Below are 21832 nucleotides of genomic sequence, written 5' to 3'. Positions count from 1 at the left end.
TGTTTGATGTTTTATTGTGCTTTTAATATTCTGTTGGGAGCTGCCCAGAGTGGCTGGGGAAACCCAGCCAGATGGGCGGGGTATAAATAAATTACAGTATTATTATTGTTAGGCAGGAGTTCTCAGAATGTGAAAGTGGGAGTTGCTCCAATAGGGCAAATGGGGCACTGCTTGAGCAGTTTTTGTCTGCCCTGTCGGTCCCCTGCTACCTGCCTCCTATCAGTCCAGAGGATGACCTTGCCTGGCAGCTTCTTCCTTCACTGTTGCCCTTGTAGAATTCAGCAGGGAGGAGGAGAATGGGGACAAAACTAGGATTACCGTAGCTGGCTCTGTCTGTCATGGGCTCTGGCGCCACCTGCTGCTGGCCTCCCTGCCTTCTGCCCTAACAGTCCCAATTGGCACCAGCCACCATGGTGCTGAGGTACACAACTCTAAGGTTTGCTTGTTGTTTTAGTTGCTCCTGTATAACTCTTTTGTGGTTTTTGGCTTTTCTTTCTCTAAAGGCCTAAAGAGAGTGAAGCTGAGCTCCTTCTTTCATAAGAACACAAGAAGAGCCAGCTGGATCAAGCCAACGGCCCATCTAGAAGACCAGCATGCCGGGCAGAAAGAAGTTGGGAAATGCACTTTCCCATGGGGCCTTTAAGTCCACAGTGCGAAATCTTGCCCTATGGAGAGAGGTGCGCCCTTTCCTTTCTCCGTTGGCGGCTGCGCCGCCGTCCCCTTCGCGGGTCTCCTTGCACTTCTTCGCCGTCCAGTCCAAGCTCCGGCGGCGGCGGCGCTGCTGCTCCCCCTGGCGCCCGTCGGCTGCAGCTGCAAGTGCCCGCGCTGTCCTTTGTGCAGCTCGGCCCGCCCGCCCGCGGGGAGTGGACGAGACGCGCGGGACGGACGCCGCTGCCACCCGCCCAGCCCGCCTGCCCAGTCCGCCGCGTGCCGGGGCTGTGCGCGCGTGCTCCGGGGATGCTCCCGCCCGGACGCCGGTGGCCGCGCTGCCGCTGCCGCCGCCACGATGTGCGGGGGCTCTGACGCCAGGCGGGGCGTCCTCTGAAGGGGGCCCTCGCGCGGGGCGAGGGGCGTCCCCGGAGCGAGCCATGGGCGGCGGCGGCAGGGGGCGAGGGCTGGTGGGCGCGCTCAGCCTGTGCCTCAGCCTGTGCTCCTTGGCGCTGCTCGTCACGGCCATCTTCAGCGACCACTGGTACGAGACCGACCCCCGTCGCCACCGGGAGAGCTGCGAGAGCCGCGCCGGCAGCGCCCACTCGCCCGAGCAGCGACGCCGCCTTCTGCCGCTGCCGCACTTGCCCTTGCGAGGCGCCAAGCGGCGGCTCCCTCGAGGAGGAGGAGGAGGCGCAGCTCCGGCTCCCGCGCCCACCGCCGACCTCCTGCCCCTAGAGAACTGGAGGGCCCTCGTGGGGCTCGGGGTGCTGCAGTCGCCCTGCGGACGCCCGCTCTTCGCCACTTACGCCGGCCTCTGGAGGAGATGCTACTTTCTGGGCGTCGACAGGGACCTCGACAGCTTGGTCGAGAGAGGTAAGGCGGCGAGGCGGGTCGCCCCCAGCTCGCGCCCTCCCCACTTTCCCGACACTGAATGCACCTCCTTCCTCGCCTGCTGATGGAGTACCCCCCCCCATCACAGACACGGCCCCCATCACAGCATCACCATGCACAACCCCCTTATCATTTCTTCACTGGGTTCCCTTGTCTCTGGCACACACCTTCTTTCTCCCCCAAGCCACAGCCGTCCTTTAGCCCTGTCATCCCCGAAACTTCACCTGTGCCCCTTTATAAGACCTCCGTGCAGAGTTAATACATCAGTATCCTCTCCTTGCTGTTGATTTTGGGCACCCCTTCGCTCCCCCAGTTTGGAGGAACCAAGAGTGTTCCTGAGCATACACACCAACACTTGGTTTTGCACACAGCCCTAGTAACATCTCTAGGCAAAATCACTTATTGGGTGCACAACATCCCTTAATACTGCATTGCCTCTTTGTTATTGCCCAGACCCAGTCTTCCTCTTCCATTCCAGCATTGTCTTCTGTCATTCCTTGCGCTCCTCACTACTGGTTATTGGCTTTATTCTCTCCGCTGCACCTTCCTCACACGATACTGTCCTGTAACACTCTTGCATATTCCTGCTTCCTGCCCTTTCTCCCCTTTCTCTCGTGGAGTACATAGCAAGCAGGACATCAGACGAACTGCTCGATTGATTGGGAACCAGTGGTGTGCATCGGTGATGGAATGTATGGCCAAGTGACTGTGGACTTGGAGAGTACATTTCCTTAAGTAGCCATGATCCTTCTATCATTTCTCAGTTAATGGAATGCATGAACCACACAACCACAGCACATGCTTAATCTGTAATGTGCTTCTCCATCAATCTCCCTGCGTGCCAGGATAGTGGCACTATGCACTTTAGCACCCCAGACCCTGTTCCTCCATATCATTAACACATTGCTCTCTCTTGCCCTCCACCAGTGCTTCATGTGTTCCTCGGCACAGAATCGTTGATAATGCCCTACGAAGCCCCCAATTGCCATATCATGACTCATAGTTATTATGCCTCCACACCCCATTCTCTGTTGTTATGTTCAAAAGAACCACAGATCAAGCCTTGAACGCATGTATGGTAGCAGCTCGTGTCTTTTCCCCACAAAATGCAAGCAGCCATCCATTGGTACCATTCATCTTATTGCATCTCTACACACCATGCAGGTTCTTTCTCACTCCCTGTGAATCCCCTTTTCTTCCTGAAAAGGCTCTGCAGCCACTGCACTCTCCTCTTTAATACAAAGGCACTGTGACCTTCCCTTCACAATAAATGGATACTGTTCAATGTCCTGGCATGCAGAAGCAGCATTCACTTCCCCACCAAGCACACAGAAACCACAGACCACCTTTCTGTCGAGGTATTAGATAGGCCTCTTAGCCCAAGAAACTAGCATTTTGACCTTTTTGTACTCATACTTATTTCCTCCGGAAGGCAAAATTTAAATCTGCTTTCTGTTAGGTGTTTAACAGACACATTATGTGATTCACCCAGAAACTGGACACCTAATAGTGTTGGGTTGCAAAAAGCTGCCTTCCCCCCAAAACCCCTGTTTTATGAGCTTCGATTTTTGGATGCAAATTATTGTTAACAACAGTCAAAAAAGAGAGTGGGGGGGGGGGAGAGAGAAAAGAGTATTTAAATGCGGCCAAAATGTTAGTTCTACCAGCACAATCACTCTGTGATTTCTTCTTCACTGTCTTCACTGCCCACCTTCAAATTATGCTTAAACCCAAAATATAATCCCATTAATCCCTCCTTATCCTCTTCTCTGCTGCTGTAGGTTTTGCTGTTCCCAGCCGCCTTTTGTCCTCCTCCCCAAATGACAAGCCCATGTGAGCAAGAGAGGGATGTTCTAATCTGTGTAAATCTTAAATATTGGTGAGTTAGCGCTCCAAAAGCGGAAAGTGGAAAGTTCCAGTGTCACATTAGTTTGAGAATCAGCTTACATCTTTCTGTCACTACTCTGCAGGGGCGGGGAAGCTTTTTCAGACCAAGGAACACATCTCCTTTATGGGAACCTTCTGGGTGGCACATGCCATTGGTGGTGGGTGGGACCATAAGCAAAAGTGGGTGGAGCAATGACTTTATACAACTGGCTAGTTTTACACAGGCAAGCAAGAGGCATTATCAGAGCTCAAGGACACATTCCAAACAAAAATGTTCTATGAATATGCACAGTAGGACTGGTGAGGAGCGTGGCCTGGTGAGGGGGCATGGCTGAGAAGGGGCTGTGGACTGGAGAGAGTCCTAAGGGCCACATAGAGATGACAGAAGGACTGCTTTTGCCCCTGGGGCTGAAGTTCACCACCCCTGCTATATTTGTTTGTTTGAAAGTGCTGTTTTCATGCTGCATTCATTTGTTATACAGCCTTTACCAACCTGGTGAGCACTTGTTTTGGGCAACAACGCCTGTGAGCCCCAGCCTGCTGATTTGGTCTGAAGGGAGTTGTACTCCATAATGTTTGGTGGGGGAGGCATCAGGTTGGCAAATGCTGATTTGGTATGTGGCATGCTCTGCTCTGCTTTTATGAAGTTTGAATTTTGCAAAATTGTCACTTTCAGACTGTACTTTATGGATATACTGTACTGTAGTATAGTTTCTGATTAGTATATCTTGCAGCACACTCCCTCTTAGGAATGACCTGTTTCATGCAATCCCATGTTTGGAACCACTTGGGGAGCAAAGTAGCTTGTGCAGGGAGGGCTGTGCTAATTAAAGGTAGGTAAGGTAGACAGGGAAGGGGTTAAGCATATCCTCCTCTGGCTTCTTCTTTCCAAACCCACTTCCTGTTGTGCTCCCCCCCCTGCATTTTAACCTAGCATGTTGCTAGACTACAACTTCTGTAGCAACCAAACATTGGCCATGCTGACTGGAACTGATGGGAGTTGGAGTACAACCACTTCTGTAGGATCAACACCCCCCCCCCCCAAAGAGAGAAATAAATGTAAAGGCACAAAAGAAGATGTCATGTTCTGGGATAGCTCAGTTGGTAGAACACATGACTCTTCACCTATTTATTTATTTATTTATTTATTTATTTATTTATGCCCTCCGCATCTGGCTGGGTTTCCCCCCCGCCACTCTGGGCGGCTTCCAACAAAATACATTAAAATATCACAGATTGAAAACTTCCCTAAACAGGGCTGCCTTTAGGGTTTCCCCCCCCTAAATGTCAGGTAGTTGTTTATCTCCTTGACCTCTGATGGGAGGGCGTTCCACAGGGTGGGCGCCACTACCGAGAAGGCCCTCTGCCTGGTTCCCTGTAGCTTTGCTTCTCGCAGTAAGGCAACCGCCAGAAGGCCCTCGGCGCTGGATCTCAGTGTCCAGGCTGAACAATGGGAGTGGAGACGCTCTGCAGGGGATTGGACTAGATGACCCTCATGGTCCTTTCAAACTCTACAATTCTATGATTCTTGACACAGTATACTTTATGTGACAGGGACTGCAACATTCTTTTGAAAAAGGACAAAGAATCAGAGTGAAATTGGTCAGAGAAGTAGCTCAGAGGTAGAGCATCTGCTTTGCATGCAGAAATTCCCAGATTCAGTCTCCGGCAAGTAGGGGTAGAAAAAAAGACACACACCCCTGCCTGAAACTCTGGAGAACCCATGGCAGTTAGTGTAGATAATACTTAGCTAGACGGGTCAATGGTCTGACTTGATATAGGAAAGCTTCCTATAGAGATACAATTATCATAGTACAGTGGTACCTCGGGTTACAAACGCTTCAGGGTACAAACGCTTCAGGTTACAAACTCCGCTAACCCAGAAAGAGTACCTCAGGTTAAGAACTTTGCTTCAGGATGAGAACAGAAATGGTGTTCTTGTGGTGCGGCGGCGGCAGCAGCAGCAGGAGGCCCCATTTCCTAAAGTGGTGCTTCAGGTTAAGAACAGTTTCAGGTTAAGAACGGACCTCCGAAATGAATTAAGTTCTTAACCAGAGATACCACTGTAGTTTAACAGTCAATCCCTCTTCACAGGGAACTCTGGAATAGGAGCTCTGTATGGGGAATAGGGGTCTCCTAACAACTCTCAGCACTCTTTACAGACTACAGTTTCCAGAATTCTTCCAGGGAAGCCATGACTGCTTAAAGTGATATAATAGCACTTTAAATGTATGGTGTGAGCGTGGCCTAGGTTGGTGGCAATCACAGTGTCTCATGGTAGAAAATCCCACAATTTAACTGTGTGTAGGGTGTAAAGAAGTCCTTCTTTCCAGAATGTGCCACTAGTGTGCAGCAGCATTTTGGATCAGGAGCTAGCCACAAAGTGGTACGTATTATGCCTGCAGCCGCGGAGAATCACTTATGTGCAGTAGATCTGCCAGGAAAATGGCATAGCCTCCACCAAAGCTTCTGCATACAGGGAAGGAAAGCAGAATGGATACAAACTCCAGGGCTGATACTTCATAGCACAATTCCTTGAATTGGCAGAGACATTGTTGCTAGCCCAGCGGTGCCTAAAAGCTGGCTCAAATGCTAAAATAAAGCAAAAATGACTTGCTGTCAGGAAAACATCAAGCATACCATTGAGATACAAGGGTCAAGTTGACCCAGGAAATTAATGCTCCTCCTGGAGCAGAGTCAGCAACATAAAGAAAGGTAATCTGAAAAAAGAGTATGCTTTTCTTTTATTTATTTTTGACAAAATAATATGTATTTTTGTACTGAGCCTCTTGGACAATCAAGTTTCTTTTTATATACATAGTTACAGTGTTTATTCCAGTAAATAATAAATGGTGCCCACTGATCCATCAATGATATGGATATAAAGTACCATCAGCACCATTTTTCTCCTTGAAATATCAGTCAGTTTGTCTATTTCCATACTCTCCAAAGCTTTTGTCAGATATTCAGTCATTGATGGTATAGTTTTCAGCCTTCCAGTGCCTGGCAAAAACAATCCTGGCAGTTGCCAACTAGTCTGAGATGAGAACTCTTACAGCACTGGATCTAAACAATTAAATGATAGTAAATTCTGATTATGGGGGTTGCTTATTTTTACTTATTTATTTGCAAAAAAACAAAAACATGTACTACCAATGTTAAGAAAACATCATGACAATGAACAGCATAAAATGAACATTAGAATTCCATTCATAAAACAAGTACAAAATACATCACAAATCAGAATATCAAATTAATACATCAGCATAGCTGGATCACCCCTCAGGGGAAGCATGGGTGAAAAGATGGGAGTTTAAAGATGAGCTTTAGTACTGTAGATGCCTGCCGAATGTTTATTGAGGCACACTCCAAACTCTGAAGGGCAGGTGACACCACACTTAGTCCTAGATAACTAAGACAAACCTCAAGAGCATACGTCACTAATAAGACAATCTCTCTTGAACATCGAAGTTCCTGGACAGTGGTATACAAAGGAAGATCGTAAACTTGGCCTAGTAGCATATTGGCAGCCAGTGCAGTAGTGTTGATTGGGCACCCACTCCAACAGCTTTGCTGTGGTATATTCTGAATTAGCTTTAGATGTACTTCTCTTATGTCCCCTGTGAGATCAAGAGGAGGTTTCAAGCTTATGTACTTCTTCTGCTCTTCTCAGCATGCATAGCTGGGCACTACAATTGAGTAATCCTGATCTCCTTTGTCCCTCTATATCAAATCCATGAGAATTGAGCTACGTATCTAGGTTGTGGGAGTACAACTCCTAACAGTCAGAGCTAGCATGGAGTGGTCTGGGATGACGGATATTTTTGTTTGTTCCAGCAACATCTGGAGGGCCAAAGGTTCCCCATCCCTGATCTAAGCAAAAGGGAAATCTTGCATGCAGAGAACCTTGTGGTGCCTGTTTTGGACTTTCACTTTTATGCATGGCAAGGGGAGTGAAGAATGGAGCAGCAAAACAGCTTGTGAGCCCAAATACCTTTTCTCTCTATCAGACTTTTGTTTGCCCTCTCTATGGGCTAGTTCAAGACCTACTTGGTAATCAAAGCCTCTCTATCAAAGTTATCTTTTAATTAATGTGCTCTGAGTAAAACTTAGTTGAATGCCATCCTGGGTTGCTGTGTCTTCTGACTCCAATGTTGTGTTGTTGTACTCTTATTTTTGAATTAAATAACAAAACTAAAAGAAAAGGAAGTTTCATTGCGCTAGCTGGACGACTGTTCTGATATCCTATATTGAGGCTCTAAGGCAGGGGTCAGCAAACTTTTTCAGCAGGGGGCCAGTTCACTGTCGTGCGCCACATCACTGGGGGCAGCGTGCCTGCTCTCCGCCCCAGTGGCGGAGCATGAAGCTCCGGCGTTGGGAGTGAATTCCGTAGTTTTAACTACACACTGTGTAATTCCTAAATGGTGAGGGAGTGAGCTCTCCTCGGATCCCTGTTGATAGTTCAACTCAAGGGTGTTATAGGTGGCAATGTGGCCCAGGAGCACAAAGGCCAGATCAGAGTTTGAGACTGATATTTGGTGGTTCTATTTGGGTTCAACTTTTCCTCTTCCAGTGTTCTTCTCACATCATGCTAAGGAACAGCCTGCAACCATAACGCTCATTTTACAAAATAAAAATGAATTTTTAAATAAAAATGAATTTTTAAATAAAAGTTCCATACTAAAATTATGCAATGAGCTTGTAGGTATCACTGAGATTTGTTGCTGGGTTTGAAAAGAAAATCATTATGATTGCAGGCTTTCTTTTACTATGATATGTGGCATGTTATAGCAGCTGAGGCACAAGACAACAATCTTTTTAATGAAATATTTCAGTGCACTTGCTCTGAAAATGCAAACATGCATTCACTAAATTGTCTTGAGAATTGGGTTATAAATTGTGTTAATTGTGCTGTGCAAACAGAAATGGTGGAATTTTTGTCAGCCTCAGTCAAGGGATGTACTTCCCTATTAGTAGCAAAGTGTAAAAATAGATATTGCTTTAAGTGCTTTCATGATCACAATCAGCAGAATCATTATGACATTTCACTGCTTGTTTCTCTAGGGAGAACATTTAATATTTATATCCAGCTACACCGTACAGCAGAAGAAAATACCTTCTTTGCAATAGATGCTAGGGCTTCTCGGGCTTCTCCTACTAATGATCCTTCCATGCCTCTGATAATACCCCAAATATCACACATGTTGTAGCAATTACTCTTCACAGCAAAGAATGCCCAGAATGTTACTTGATGCAAATCAGCATTTCTTCAGGCTTAGTCTTTCTATTGGACAATGGGGATATGCATCCCAGGCACTAGTAGCCAACTTGTGTTGCTATATTTGGTAACTAATTGTCAGCCATGATAGGCCTTTGGCTGGTTCTAATGAAGATAAATTAGTGCATTGCCACTTCTAGGTTCAATGGACTGCTACTAATGTATTCAAAGGATTTTTTGTCGTTGATGTTCATACTTGTAGCAATGAACTCAGATGGAAAATGAATGATTCCCCTTTGACTTACAGCTAGGGATCAGGAAACGGCTATCCTTCAAAATCTGTACTAGTCAAAATTTTGTGATGCAGTTCTCCAACAACAATGTTGTATCAAAAAGCTTCTATTAAAGTGTCCAGCAAAATGCATAAAAAACACTAAATTTAGGTACCACAAACTAAACATAAGATCTGAAGCTATCAAAAGTGTTTGTGATGCCTTTCTTTTAATTCTGCAAACAACATTTCTTCCCTTGCTCTTACTTAGTTTTACAAGCACAGCCGAAACATTTTCAGCTTCTTCACCTCACCCCTAGTCTCTACAGCTCTTTTTGCTCCGTATTGATGTCCAGAACCTCAGGCTTGCTTGCTTGTCTTTTTGAGACGTTCCAGCATTATTTAACCTTTCACCTCTCTGACTCAGTGGGCTCTTTCTTTCCATGCAAGGGAGTTATGCCACAGTTGGCACGTAACAAAGAATTGCAAGGTTTTATCCCTTTGATGCATATCTGCTTGTTCCAGTTTCTTAGTTGGTAACAGCCCAGTTGTGCCAGTTAGTTACTGAGCACTTTGCTCCAGCAGACTTTGCAGAGAGCTTTCAACATTTATGCAAAAATTGGTCTGAAGGACATGCTTCTTCTGTGCGATAGCGGAACAGAAAGTACACACCGTGCAAATGAACCATATCCTCACCACCTTGCAAGTGGAGAGAGCAGTGTAATCATCGTAGGGGTGTGTGTGTGTGTGTGTGTCTAGAACACCATCCAGCTATGGTGAGGCATTGCCATATCACACACCAGGAGCAACTCTAGAAGGCATATGTGCTGCCACTACAAGGCCTCTGGGAGAGGCCAGAGGGAATGGAAGTGCCATACATAACATGTTCCTTCAGGAGGTTGTGTGTCCACAGATGAAAGCACTGTCGGGCAGGGTTAGAAATCTGCCAGTCCAGAAGAAAAGCTGGGAAAATAGAAGGGTTGAAGAAAACTGTTATCCAGCTTCCACATTTTTTTCCACACAGCCCCCTGCTTCAAAGAAAAATATTGATAATTGAATAGTTTCAAGCCCAAAATAATTTTAAAGAGATTTTAAATATTACCCCCCCCCCCTTCAGATTTCTATAGGAAAGGTAAAGGGACCCCTGACAATTAGTTGTGACCGACTCTGGGGTTGCGGCGCTCATCTTGCGTTATTGGCCGAGGGAGTCAGCATACAGCTTCCAGGTCATGTGGCCAGCATGACAAAACTGCTTCTGGCGAACCAGAGCAGCACATGGAAACGCTGTTTACCTTCCCGCCGGAGCGGTATCTATTTATCTACTTGCACTTTGATGTGCTTTCGAACTGCTAGGTTGGCAGGAGCAGGGACCGAGCAATGGGAGCTCACCCCGTCGCGGGGATTCAAACCGCCGACCTTCTGATCAGCAAGCCCTAGGCTTAGTGGTTTGACCCACAGCGCCACCCACGTTTCTATAGTAGAATATGTCTAATATTAGGCACAGCCTCTTAAAGAATTGGAATGATTAAAAAGTAACATCTTTGCATAACAACATACCCAAATAGCTTCCTGTCAGTTTCTCTCCCCCCCCATTATGTCCACATCTTCACCTTACCAAAAGTAAGTATCATACCACTTTAAATAGTTATGGCTTCCTACAAAGGAGCCTGGGAACTGTTGTTCATTAACGGTGCTGAGAGTTATTAGGAGACCCCCATTCTCTACTCACAGAGCAACAATTCCCAGAGTGGCTTAACAGGCAATGCCTCTTCCCAATGAACTCTTGCTCCTTGCTCCCACTCCAGTACAGAGTTCAAACCCAGCTGGCAACCCAGTCTCCAATTAGGATCTCAGTGCAACTTGTGCTTTAGGTCTCATGTACATGGCTAACCCAATGGCTCAGTGCTGCCACAGATTTGGGGCTCATTCTAGCTGGCTGACCAATTATCCACCCCTGACAGTTACTGCCAAACTCAGTGTCATTTTTTGAGACTCTTCCTGGAATGTTTTTCAAGCAAGACTGAAGAGATTGCTTGAACAAAGCCCCATATTGAATAAAATGATTTGGGGGACCAGTTATTTCTGTTTAATAAAAAGGAAGGTGCACTCTTCAATTGTCTCCTGAGGCAGACAGATGCCAACAAGAGGCATAAAAAAATAACCCACAGATATTGGATAGTCAGGTTGATGGGTTGCAGAGGTTTACTGGCCACCCCTGTTGGCATGGAGATAGCCTGAGCGGAATGCAAATATGGACATTCTGATATCACACATGATGTCATAAACAACTTATGCTCAAAAGTCTTGGCAGAATTAGAAGCAGTTAACAGTCAGCCCACAGTTGAACTCTGGCAAGATGGATCATCATGGCAGGTGATATATCGGGGCTATATTCACTTTTATTATAGGGGAAGTGTTTGGGAATGAAGAGGCCTTTTGACACTTCCACTGCCTCGCCAGTAATATTATTTGGTGAGCCAACAACTTCTACATGCAAATGGCAAAGAAGCCTGGAACACAGTCTAGACATACTGGACATTTCAAAAGGATTTGAAGGTATTCTGAATTATAAAAATGCTATAAATGGATGAAAGGAAGTGGGGATTGGAGGTGAGTTTATTCACAAGAGAAGTTATCAAATAACTTTGGATATAATGGATCAATTAGATTATAAACTTCCGGAAACAGGCTTTCAGGCCAGCCACACACAGCTCGTAAATCAAGTATAGGGTATGAAAGCAAAAATAAAATTTGCTGAATAGTCTTGCATTGATGGTTCTCTAGTAGCAGGGATTTATTACTGTCCAATGCTGTTGGCATGGAGATAGCTTGAGCTGAATGCAAACATAACATTCTGCTGTCATGAATGATGTCACAAACAGTTTAAGCTCAAAATTCTTGGCAGGTGAGCGTGAGTTAACAGACCCAATCTGAACTCTGGCAAGATTCTGGATCTTTGTAACAGGTGATAAATTTATTGGAGGGAGAATTGTCCATTAGTTTTTATTGGGGAAGAGTTTGGGAATGTTTTGTAGATTGGGTTGTCAGTTCTTAACCTACCAACAGGTTTAGGTCAATCAGTACACAACACCTTGCCTATCTAAACATCTACTTTATAACTTACGGTTAGCAGATTTTTTTCCATGAATCCAGGGACACTTTTTTTTTTGAAGCTGAGTAGCAACAGGGAGTCAGTACTGGGAATGGTGAGGCAAAAGACCCTGGGCCCAAGCACACATGCATATTGTATAAAGGTACAAAGCCCTTCTTTTGCACCCTGTGAAACATAAATGCGCAGTTTTTTAAAAACTGGGCAACGGCGCACCGCCCGCCCGTGACTCCCGAGCCTTCCTCGATCTCCTGCCTCCTCCCCCCTTTGTTTTGACAGATCGGGGGAGGCTCGGGAGTCGTGGGCAGGCGGCTGCTGCCCAGGAGGGGTGCAAGGCTCACAGTTTCTCTGCCAGGCAAGGTGCAAAGCCCTTCTTTTGCACCCTGTGAAACATACCATAAATGCACAGAGTTTTTAAAAAACTGGGCAATGGCCGGCCGGCCGTGACTCCCGAGCCTCCCCCAATGAGTCAAAACAAAGGGGGGAAGGGGGCAGGAGATCTGTATCGCCATACATCCCTGGTTCCCCTTCGGCAGCGGCAGTCAGCAGCCTGAAGCCAGCCTGGTAGCACAGTTTGTTCTGGCTGGCTTCAGGAGCCGCTTGCTGCCGTGGCGCCCACCATTTTTCCTCACCTGAAGTCCCCATATAATGTGTCTTGTGTGCAACACATGGGGACTTCTGGTGAGGAAAAATGGTGGACGCCATGGCCGCGAGCAGCGAGCTGCTCCTGAAGCGAGCCAGAACCGACTGCGCTACCAGGCTGGCTCCAGGCTGCTGAGGCTGCCACTGCCACATTTCCCAGGGACAGATTTGCAAATCTGGGGACATTCCGGGGACGGAATTTGTCCAGGGACAGATTTGCAAATCCGGGGGGGGGGGGTTACCCTATTATAACTGCCTTTTTGTGTTTATTCTTGTTGAAGCCATAAATTAGAGGTGGAGAACCTATGACCCTCCCAGATGTTGCTGTGCTACAACTCCCATATCTAGAACCTTACATTTAAAGCCATATCACTTTAAACAATTATGTCTTTCCCCCAAATAACCATGGGAACCATAGTTTTTAAAAGGGTGCTGACAGTTGTTAGGAGACCCCTTTCCCCCTCACAGAGCTATGATTCCCAGAGTTCCCTGGGAAGCGGGACTGATTGTTTGACCACTTGGAATATATTAGCTCTGTGAGGGGACTAGGAGTCTCATCTCAGCACCATGATCAAACTACAGTTCCCAGGATTCTTTGGGGGAAGCCATAGCTTTAAAGTGTTACAATAATGCTTTCAATGCATAGTGTTGACATTTTCTCAGTCCTTGACTCTTTATTTCTTGTTTATGGAATATTGTCATCTCATCTGACTGGTAGCAGCTCTCCCCAGGCTACAGGCAAGGATCTTTCCACAGCTGTCTACCTGAATTCCTTTTAACTGGAAAAACTGGGAATTAATCATGGTACTTTCAGCATATAAGGCCTGTTATTGGTGAACAATAGCTAACTCCCCCCTAGGCCCAGCTCTATATTTTGGGCATTGTCAGAATTAACATTTAAAAGTAGAATAAATAGGCAATGAAATTACGGTATGTGATCTAGCTGCACTTCCTGGCTTTGTGTGAGGGTGCTTAAGTAAACTTGGAAAAAAGGGGTTTCCAGATGATCTGTTTATTGAGCATTCATCTTGATTTGTTTGTAGGTAGATTAGATGATGTTTGCTATTTGATAAGCATGTATTCTGATTTGTTTATGAGGTTAAATGATGTGGCACGAAAGCAAGTGTTATCCCATACTTTCCCATGCATCTCTCCATCACCTCCCTTATCACAGAAAGTTTCCCCTTTTGGCGGAAGTGGGTTTGTTGCCCAGGGCATCCCAAATAACTTCAATTGCACAACCCACATTTTCTGGTATGTAACTGAATCCCACCCAAAAATAGTGACTGCCTGGAAGCACCCAAAAAGTCCTAAATGGGCTGATCTTTTTCTTCCCTCTTCTTCCTAGAGTTGTGACAAAACCTGCAGAGCTTTCTTGAGGGACAAAATTGACGCCATTGATTTAAGCTGCTCTTCCTCCCATCTCCATTTTATTGCCATAATTCCAGCCTTCTCCTCCTTTTCACTACAGTTGTACCTCGGGTTATGAACACCTCGGGTTACGAACTCTGCAAGCCCGGAAGCATTTTCGGCGTGCGTGGTTTCCGCATGCGCAAAGCGCAGAAATTGTGGAAATTGCGCTTTGCGCATGTGCAAAATGGTGCTTCGGGTTACAACCATTTCGGGTTACGAACTGCGTCCCGGATCGTGTTCGTAACCCAAGGTACCACTGTATAGTGTTCCCATTCAGGTTTGGCTGATTGCTTACAAGTCAAGGAGAGACTTGTAGGTGGTTTTCCTGCATTAGCTGTGAGGTCTGTCCTCACCCCTACACAATTCTGACAATCTCATATTTCATATTTTAAAATTCTAAGGAAATAGTCTAGCCAAAAAGCAAGCATTTTCAAGCCTATGATTTTCAGTGGGAGAAAATAAAACACATAAATTTATTTCTTTTGTTGAAGTCACTTGTCCTAACCCATCTTGGGAGTTCTTTTACACTGAGAAGAAACCAGCCTTCCACCTGCACAGTGAATAATAATGCATTAATCAGCATGCCTATCTCCATCTGAATTACAGTACTCATTTGGGCCCTGCTGAACAGGCTTGGTGCATTTTTTTAATAGTTAAGGATGAGAATCTGCATCTGGGATTGTGAAGTGCCAATAGTGGCCTGCAATGTAAGTTGAATAGGCCCAATAGGTCTTTTTAGTTTTCATGGTTGTAGAGCTCTGGTTGAAAATTTAAGGGCATAGGGCTGGAAACAATGCAGCAAGTAGCAAGAAGCTTAAATGACTTGTGTTGCACAATATACATGTCACAAATATGGACCTTGCAATAATAACCTGAGGTCCTTCTTTGTGTGCCTCCACGAGGGGTCTAGAAGGCTGCAACACAAGAATGGGTCTTTTCTGTGGTGGCTCCCCATTTGTGGTATGCTCTCTGAGGGAGGCTTGCCTGGCGCCTAAAGATTTGCAATGAAGACGCAAGGCAAAAACATTCCTCTCCTACCAGGCCTTTGGCTAATAAAACAATCCATTCTATGGCCTTTTAAACTGTGCATGTGTGTGGGTTTTTGTTTCGTTCATTATGTTATGTATTTTTGTGTTTTTATACTGTAAACTGCACTGTTATCCTTGGATATATAAATTTAACAAACAAACAAATCCCATGTTTGCAATAACACCCCAGCATGAGGCTCTGGATTAATTAGGTAGTAGATCCGGTAAGAGTTGGCCACAAAGTACTTATAAAGTTGTTTTGAGTGACTATTGCAGCTCACTTCTGATGTGCAGCAGGCTCCAAACTCCCTGTATGAGCACTTTGTGGAGAAGTACGGTATTATCAAATTTGCTTCCAGGGCTAGTTAATAGTCAAGGGTGATTTGAAGTTTGCTCAGTCAAAATAAGAAACAATATTTTTACCCTATGTCTCAATAAAGATCAGAGACGTCTGCCAACCATCACATCTTTCACTGACGTACTGGTTGGCAAAATGCAAGTTTATCTCCTGTTATCAAGGAAATTTGCCAAAATGGTGCTTGAGTTAACACTGATACTTGCCGAAATGGACGTATCATGAATAAAGCTATTTGAAATATTCATAGTTCATTTTATCTAACATTGCATGTTTAAACCGTATGTTCTTAGAATAAATCTTTGTAGCTTATGAAGCAATATTCTGCAATCAGATGGTGTTCTTACATTCCCATAAACAAAACTGTGAATAACTTAGTAAGTACTATAAATATTTCAGCAAATTCCATTTTAATATGGGCATTAAGTAAATGTTTGCTTGGGCGCCTCCAGTAAAATAGGCAAACTTGCAATTAAAATGCATGAAACCGACAGCTGCTGAAGATCTAACATCCAAAATTCAAGTGGCAATAAAATTAATCATACCAAGTGAATTTGGACTTGTGGGCCACCATACCAAAGAGGCTGGGAACCACTGTTCTATTTCACTGTATGATTTCCTCAGTTTGTAAAGCGGGATGCTATAAGGGATATCTGGGAGTCTAGATGGATTGCAAAATGATCAGGGGGGCAGAATGATCCCACTTCTCTCTGCCCCAAGCAGAGGAGTAGCTAGGAGTGTCGGGCACACTGGGTGCCACACCGTTGGGGGTGTGTGTGTGTGCTGCACTTACTGTGGGGCCGGCAATATGCCCTAGCTACGCATCTCTCTTAGGAGCGACGCGGTGTTTCAGGTGCCTGCTGGCTCCGTGGTGCCCGAAACAGTAGTGTGGGGCTCGTGTCTGCCCACCACCTCCCCCTCAGCCGCCCTACAGCTGAGGGAGAGGTGGCAGGTGGACTACATACAAGCTTTGCGCTGCCTGAAATGGCAACATGGGGCTTGTGTCTGCCTGCCACCTCCCCCTCAGCTGCCCTACAGCTGAGGGGGAGACAGCGGGCAGAGCCCTTGGAGGCTCCACGCAGCACGCCCTGCCCCAGCTCCCCCATTGTGTGTGGCTCGCCCTGGGCACAGAGCCCGGGTGCCAGTGTAAGCTGCTTCCAGGGCTGCAGGGGAATCCTGTCAGCAAAAAGTAATGGCTAAACGTGCCAGAAATCTGATTTGGACTGGGACCCCCTACACCGTGAAAGAAAAATCTTGCAACCAAGGGAAATATAATGTACAGCTTCATTGCAGAAAGGATCAGTGTGCTAGTATGAGAGAGGCAGAGAAGTGTCCTCTTCTATAGAGAGTTGTTTTTATCAAAGGTGTTAACTGGCCTCTTCTGAAGATTTGAGTCCTCCCACAAAGGATCCTCTTTGTTGCACAAGACCCTCCCCTTCCACCAATAGAAGAGTTTGGATTTGATATCCCGCTTTATCACTACCCGAAGGAGTCTCAAAGCAGCTACCATTCTCCTTTCCCTTCCTCCCCCATAACAAACACTCTGTGAGGTGAGTGGGGCTGAGAGACTTCAGAGAAGTGTGACTAGGCCAAGGTCACCCAGCAGCTGCATGTGGAGGAGCGGAGACAGAAACCCAGTTCCCCAGATTACGAGTCTACCACTCTTAACCACTACACCACACTGGCTCTCACTGGCACCAATGAAAGGAAAAGGATTTTTGTGTGGTGAAGAATTGGCCTCCTTTGAACCCAGTTCTTCCAAGTGGCTTGCCCTTTGCTTGCATATTATTAACAGCAGATTCCTCACTGCTGAAGAGCTTCACTCATTCATCTTCATTAAAAGGAATTTGTTAAGCATTTCTGCCCTTCCCTTTTGTAAAGGTATCACTCAGAGATGTACGGCAATCAAGTACCACTTCGCTCCACCAATACGCTTACGCAACATCCCGTTCAATTTAACCAAGACCATCCAACAAGACGAATGGCACCTGTTACGTAAGTAGTTAGGTTTTCAGGTTGTGCAAATTCGTTTCCTAACATGATGCTAAATGTTGTGATTTACCCATTTTAACACCCCCCCCCCAAATGGCAGTCCAGATCAGGAAACTGTGTCATCTTGCAAAGCCAGTCAGTTTTTGTTATCAAGCCCAGCAGCGATTGAAAAGGGCTTAGGAAATTTCTCCTCTGATCCATACCCTACGCAAAGTAAAGAACCTATTTTCTTCTAGAAATGCATCACTGCACAGTTTCATTAACTTTGATTGTATTATTTTTTTAAGGGGGTGGGAGAAGACAAGGGACAGGCATGATGGATTGACACTTTTTAGGGCAACAGTGGTATAGAGAGATCAATGGTAACTTCTTGTACATTACAAATGGCTATCTGTAGATCAAAGGGGAGAAAAGACCACTGAACAGGTGGATATTGTTCCCAATTCATTTCCAGGAAACTGTTTTATCAAGGGCGATTTTTTTATGCTTGGCGAAAACCACTTTGGTATGCTGCAGAAAAACGTGTCTCTCTTTTTGTTGATAGTGGGTATGTACAGATATCTTAAAGTGCATTTCTTTGTATTCAGAAGCCATTCCAACAGAGTTCAAGGGGCTTGTTCTCAGAAACATGTGCATATGATTAGACCAGCGTTTGCCTACTCGACACCCTCCAGAGGTTTTGGGCTACAGCTCCCATCAGTGTTGCTGGCTGGAACTGATGAGGAGTTGTAGTTCAAAACATGTAGGAAACCAGGCTTGTCAAGGCTGAATTTTAAATTGTGTTACTGATGCATATTTAACCTCATCCTCTCTCACTTCTGGAAACAGATCTAAGAAGAATCACAGCAGGATTTCTTGGGATGGCAGCAGCTGTTCTTCTCTGTGGGTGCATCGTAACTACAGTCAGTTTCTTTTGGGAGGAAAGCCTCACACAGCACGTTGCTGGCCTCCTTTTCCTTATGTCAGGTACTATTTCAGCTCTGCCTGCTATATCCTTATGTGTGTCAGGTTTTACTCCCATCTGTTGAAGAGTTGTACCACATAATCTGGCCAATGATTTTTCACATTTTGGGCAGGTCAGCACTGCAAATGTAAACGGGTTTGATTGCTGCCCTCTTCCTTATCTGATAATTTTAATTCTACTAGGGAAACTAGGGATCTTTAATAGAGTTTGTGATTTCCATACAAATTTGTAGCACGGGGGGGGGGGGAGAGGTGAAACCACAGAATGATGCTGGAAGTGGAGAAATTAACCAAAAGGTACAATGGTCAGGGCACTGGAAAAGATAAAGACTGCCTTTAAAAATACTAAATGTAAAAAATACAGTATTTTTCTACACAAACACTTTAGCAATCATACATCCACATATGTGTGTGTTGAGCAATTGCATTTTCCAGTAAATTCCCTGCAAGAAGTTTCACATTCTGCTCCTTGGTGTTGCCATGTGCGCGCATGACACTATGTATTTAGGAACCTTCCCTAATTCAAGGTGGTGGTGATGGGGACTGAACCTCCACATGTTACCTAAGACCAAAGGAACACACCAGTGTCACTTATTCAGTAAACAGACCTAAACAGGAAGCACAATTCCTGTGGAAGAGCTAAAATAAAGAGGGTTGTGGTGCCTTAAAAACATAGGAAGAGCCCTGCTGGATCAGACCAGGGGCCCATCTTGTTCAGCATCTTGTCCTCCCAGTGGGTGCCCAGGTGGCCATGGAAAGCCCACAATCAGGATCTGAGTTCAGCAGGACTTGTGATTCCCAAACACTGGTACTCAAGGGCATACTGTTTCTGACAATGGAGATAGAACACAGCCATGAATTTGCCTTTAAAGAATTCACAGATTTATTGTGCTGCAACCTTTTGTGAATCAGAGTCCACAAAACTTATGGTAAATCTGTGAAGCCTTGAAGGTACCTTAAGCCATTTGTTTTCATGCTGCTAGATACAATGCCTCTACACCGCTGGAAGTTGTGGGGAGGGATGCATGACCCTCTTTTACACATTGCTAGTGCTTCTAGATGACATGGGAAGCTGTGCTTACCTTGTGATGCTTGCTAATGCCTTAGACCTGGAAAAAGTAAAATCTCCCAGCATTTCCTTCTTGAAAAACAGTCATAATATTTCTCATCCATTGCCCACTCTCCTCCCACTTAAAAAAATCTTATTCAGGCAGAATCTAAAATGACATTTTGAGGAGGTGGAAGCTTCTTAGCGTTGCAAATTACCAAAAGCCAAAAGAATGGAAAGACCATAGAAGGGATTGTTTTGTCTACTCTGCCCATGTCTCTTTACAGAGCAGGCTGCGGAACCTTTTTAAGCTGCTGGGCCTGATATTTATCTCCCTCCACCCCCACAGGTCATCTGGTCACCCTAATAATTGCGCTTAGTAATTATTCAAATTCTGATGACAGGCTGAGTGCATGGAACATGCTCACCATCACTCTTGTAACAACACAGTACCTGTTGACTTCTGGTTTCAAAATTGTCTATTTGCCTTCCATGTCTCTTGATGATTTTATCCTGGGCTATTTTGAGCTGTTAGTAATTGCTGATTGTGCACATTTGGTAACCATGACATTGTGATTTTGTCTCCTTTGCAGGCATCTTTTGCACTATTTCTCTCTGCACTTATGCAGCAAGTGTCTCCTATGAACTAAACCGCTTACCCAAATTTATCTATGGTCTTCCTGATGACGTGGAACATGGATACAGCTGGTCTATATTCTGTGCTTGGTGCAGCTTAGGACTCATCGTAGCAGCAGGATGTCTTTGCACCACTTATCCACTCATTAGCAGGACAAAGATTAGCCATCTAAAGTCTACCAGAGACTCTTCTGTATGACTGCTTATCGGGGGATAATCCCTCCCCTTGAAAGGCAACAGGTGAAGAGTAGTCTTCAAGGATTTATAAGGGAGCTAAATTCATAATTCCAAGCACAAACAAAAACAAAACCCTGTTCCTTAAATACCAAACATTGTGTCTTACTAGCCAGGAAATACAGAGGATTTCTTCTCTACCTTCAGGGTGGCTGAAATTAAACGTTCAGACAACTGAGTTCTTGTGGAACTGATGACTGCAATTTAGCACAGTGTATATGCACACATCACAAGCGAGACAGGGCTCTGATAAGAAACCTGCGTTGACAATGTAAGGCTGTTTTATTTAGCAGAGGTTTGTACATAAGGTAATTAACAACCAACAATAACAAAAACCACAACTCCCCAAATCTCAACTCTATTCCCCTGTTACCCTCGACCAGTCTTAGAGGTTGTAATCCTATACCCACTTACTTGGGGGTAAGCCCAATTGAACACAGTAGGACTTACTTCTGAGTTGACATGTATAAGATTGCACTGTAAAATACTTTAGACTTTAAGTGAAATAAACCTTCTCCTTTAGGTATCTTTAGTGGTTACCGAATGGTATTGTGTGAGAGACTGTGAAGAGTTCTGATGTTGTAAGTGGATGGGCAATTTGTTTTAGCAGTAATGTAGGGAAGGAGCTGAAGGGGAATGACTTCCAGATTGCGGGAGGGGGACCTCTTCAGTAAACCAAAATGCCACTAGCAGTCCCTGTAGTAGAAAAAGTTTTGAACTACTCATTTGATTATTCTGCGGTAGCTAGATTCCTGCTTTTAATGTATCTCTCTGAAATACATTTTGTATTTCATACAAAGCCAAATGCCATGTATAAACGAGTTTAATTGTACAAAAATGATTATATGACATTTAATATTGTTGAAAGTAACATCTGTTGTACAACCTCAGCCTCTTTGTCTAAAAAAAAGTTTTGTGGTAGAACTTCCATTGAAAGTGTTTGTAAAAATTTCCGAGTGAGTGACTTGGAAATGGGTCCTTCCTAAACAGTCATGTACGTTTAAGACAAAAATACAACCACGAGTTAAAAACTCTGTCTCCAGTTATGTGGCTATACTACTTTGCACCTTTCTGAATAACATCACTAGAATTTTACTGGAATTTTCCAATCATGTTTATTTTGGTTTACTTATGAAACAAGAGAAAGAAAAGAAAGCCATTTCTTTCAAAGCAATTAAAATTAGTGCAAGCAAGCATAAAGGGTAGGAGCCTAAAGAGCCCAATCAGCAGAAGCCCTGTGCAATGGAGCTTCACCCTCTCCTTCTCAGTGCACTTCCAAGGGGTGATCAGGAGCAGAGTGGGGGGGGGGGGCAGAGAGAGAGAGAGAGAGAGAATGAGAGAGAGAGAGAGAGAGAGAGAGAGAGAGAGAGAGAGAGAAGAGGGAATTGTTCCATCTAGCACTCTGAAATTTTTGCACTGATGGAACAGTCACCTTAAATTCCTCCCTCACTTGGCTTGCGATATGTATAATGTACTGTCAAGCATGGAAGTTCC

The 21832-nt window shown here is 45.1% G+C and overlaps 1 protein-coding gene across 1 annotated transcript; it reads left to right on the top strand.

Moving 5' to 3' along the window:
• The first annotated feature begins 889 nt into the window (after window positions 1-889).
• TMEM178A (transmembrane protein 178A) lies at window positions 890-21569 on the top strand. The gene is made up of 4 exons (XM_035111012.2): window positions 890-1524; window positions 17347-17460; window positions 18286-18423; window positions 20062-21569. Exons 1-4 carry the CDS (start codon window positions 1089-1091, stop codon window positions 20301-20303), a joined length of 930 nt encoding a protein of 309 aa, XP_034966903.2. The 5' UTR covers window positions 890-1088; the 3' UTR covers window positions 20304-21569.
• Window positions 21570-21832: the final 263 nt, after the last annotated feature.

This window comes from Zootoca vivipara, chromosome 3 (assembly GCF_963506605.1).
Source record: "Zootoca vivipara chromosome 3, rZooViv1.1, whole genome shotgun sequence".
Lineage (NCBI taxonomy): Eukaryota > Metazoa > Chordata > Lepidosauria > Squamata > Lacertidae > Zootoca > Zootoca vivipara.
The sequence above is the reverse complement of the archived record's forward strand: the minus strand, read 5'-3'. Positions and strand labels throughout refer to the sequence as shown.

Coding starts and splice junctions, on each gene's coding strand:
- TMEM178A (XM_035111012.2), top strand. CDS start 1,089: ATGGGCGGCGGCGGCAGGGGGCGAGGGCTGGTGGGCGCGCTCAGCCTG. Junction 17,461..18,285: donor AGACGAATGGCACCTGTTAC/GTAAGTAGTTAG, acceptor TTCTGGAAACAG/ATCTAAGAAGAATCACAGCA. Junction 18,424..20,061: donor CCTCCTTTTCCTTATGTCAG/GTACTATTTCAG, acceptor TCTCCTTTGCAG/GCATCTTTTGCACTATTTCT.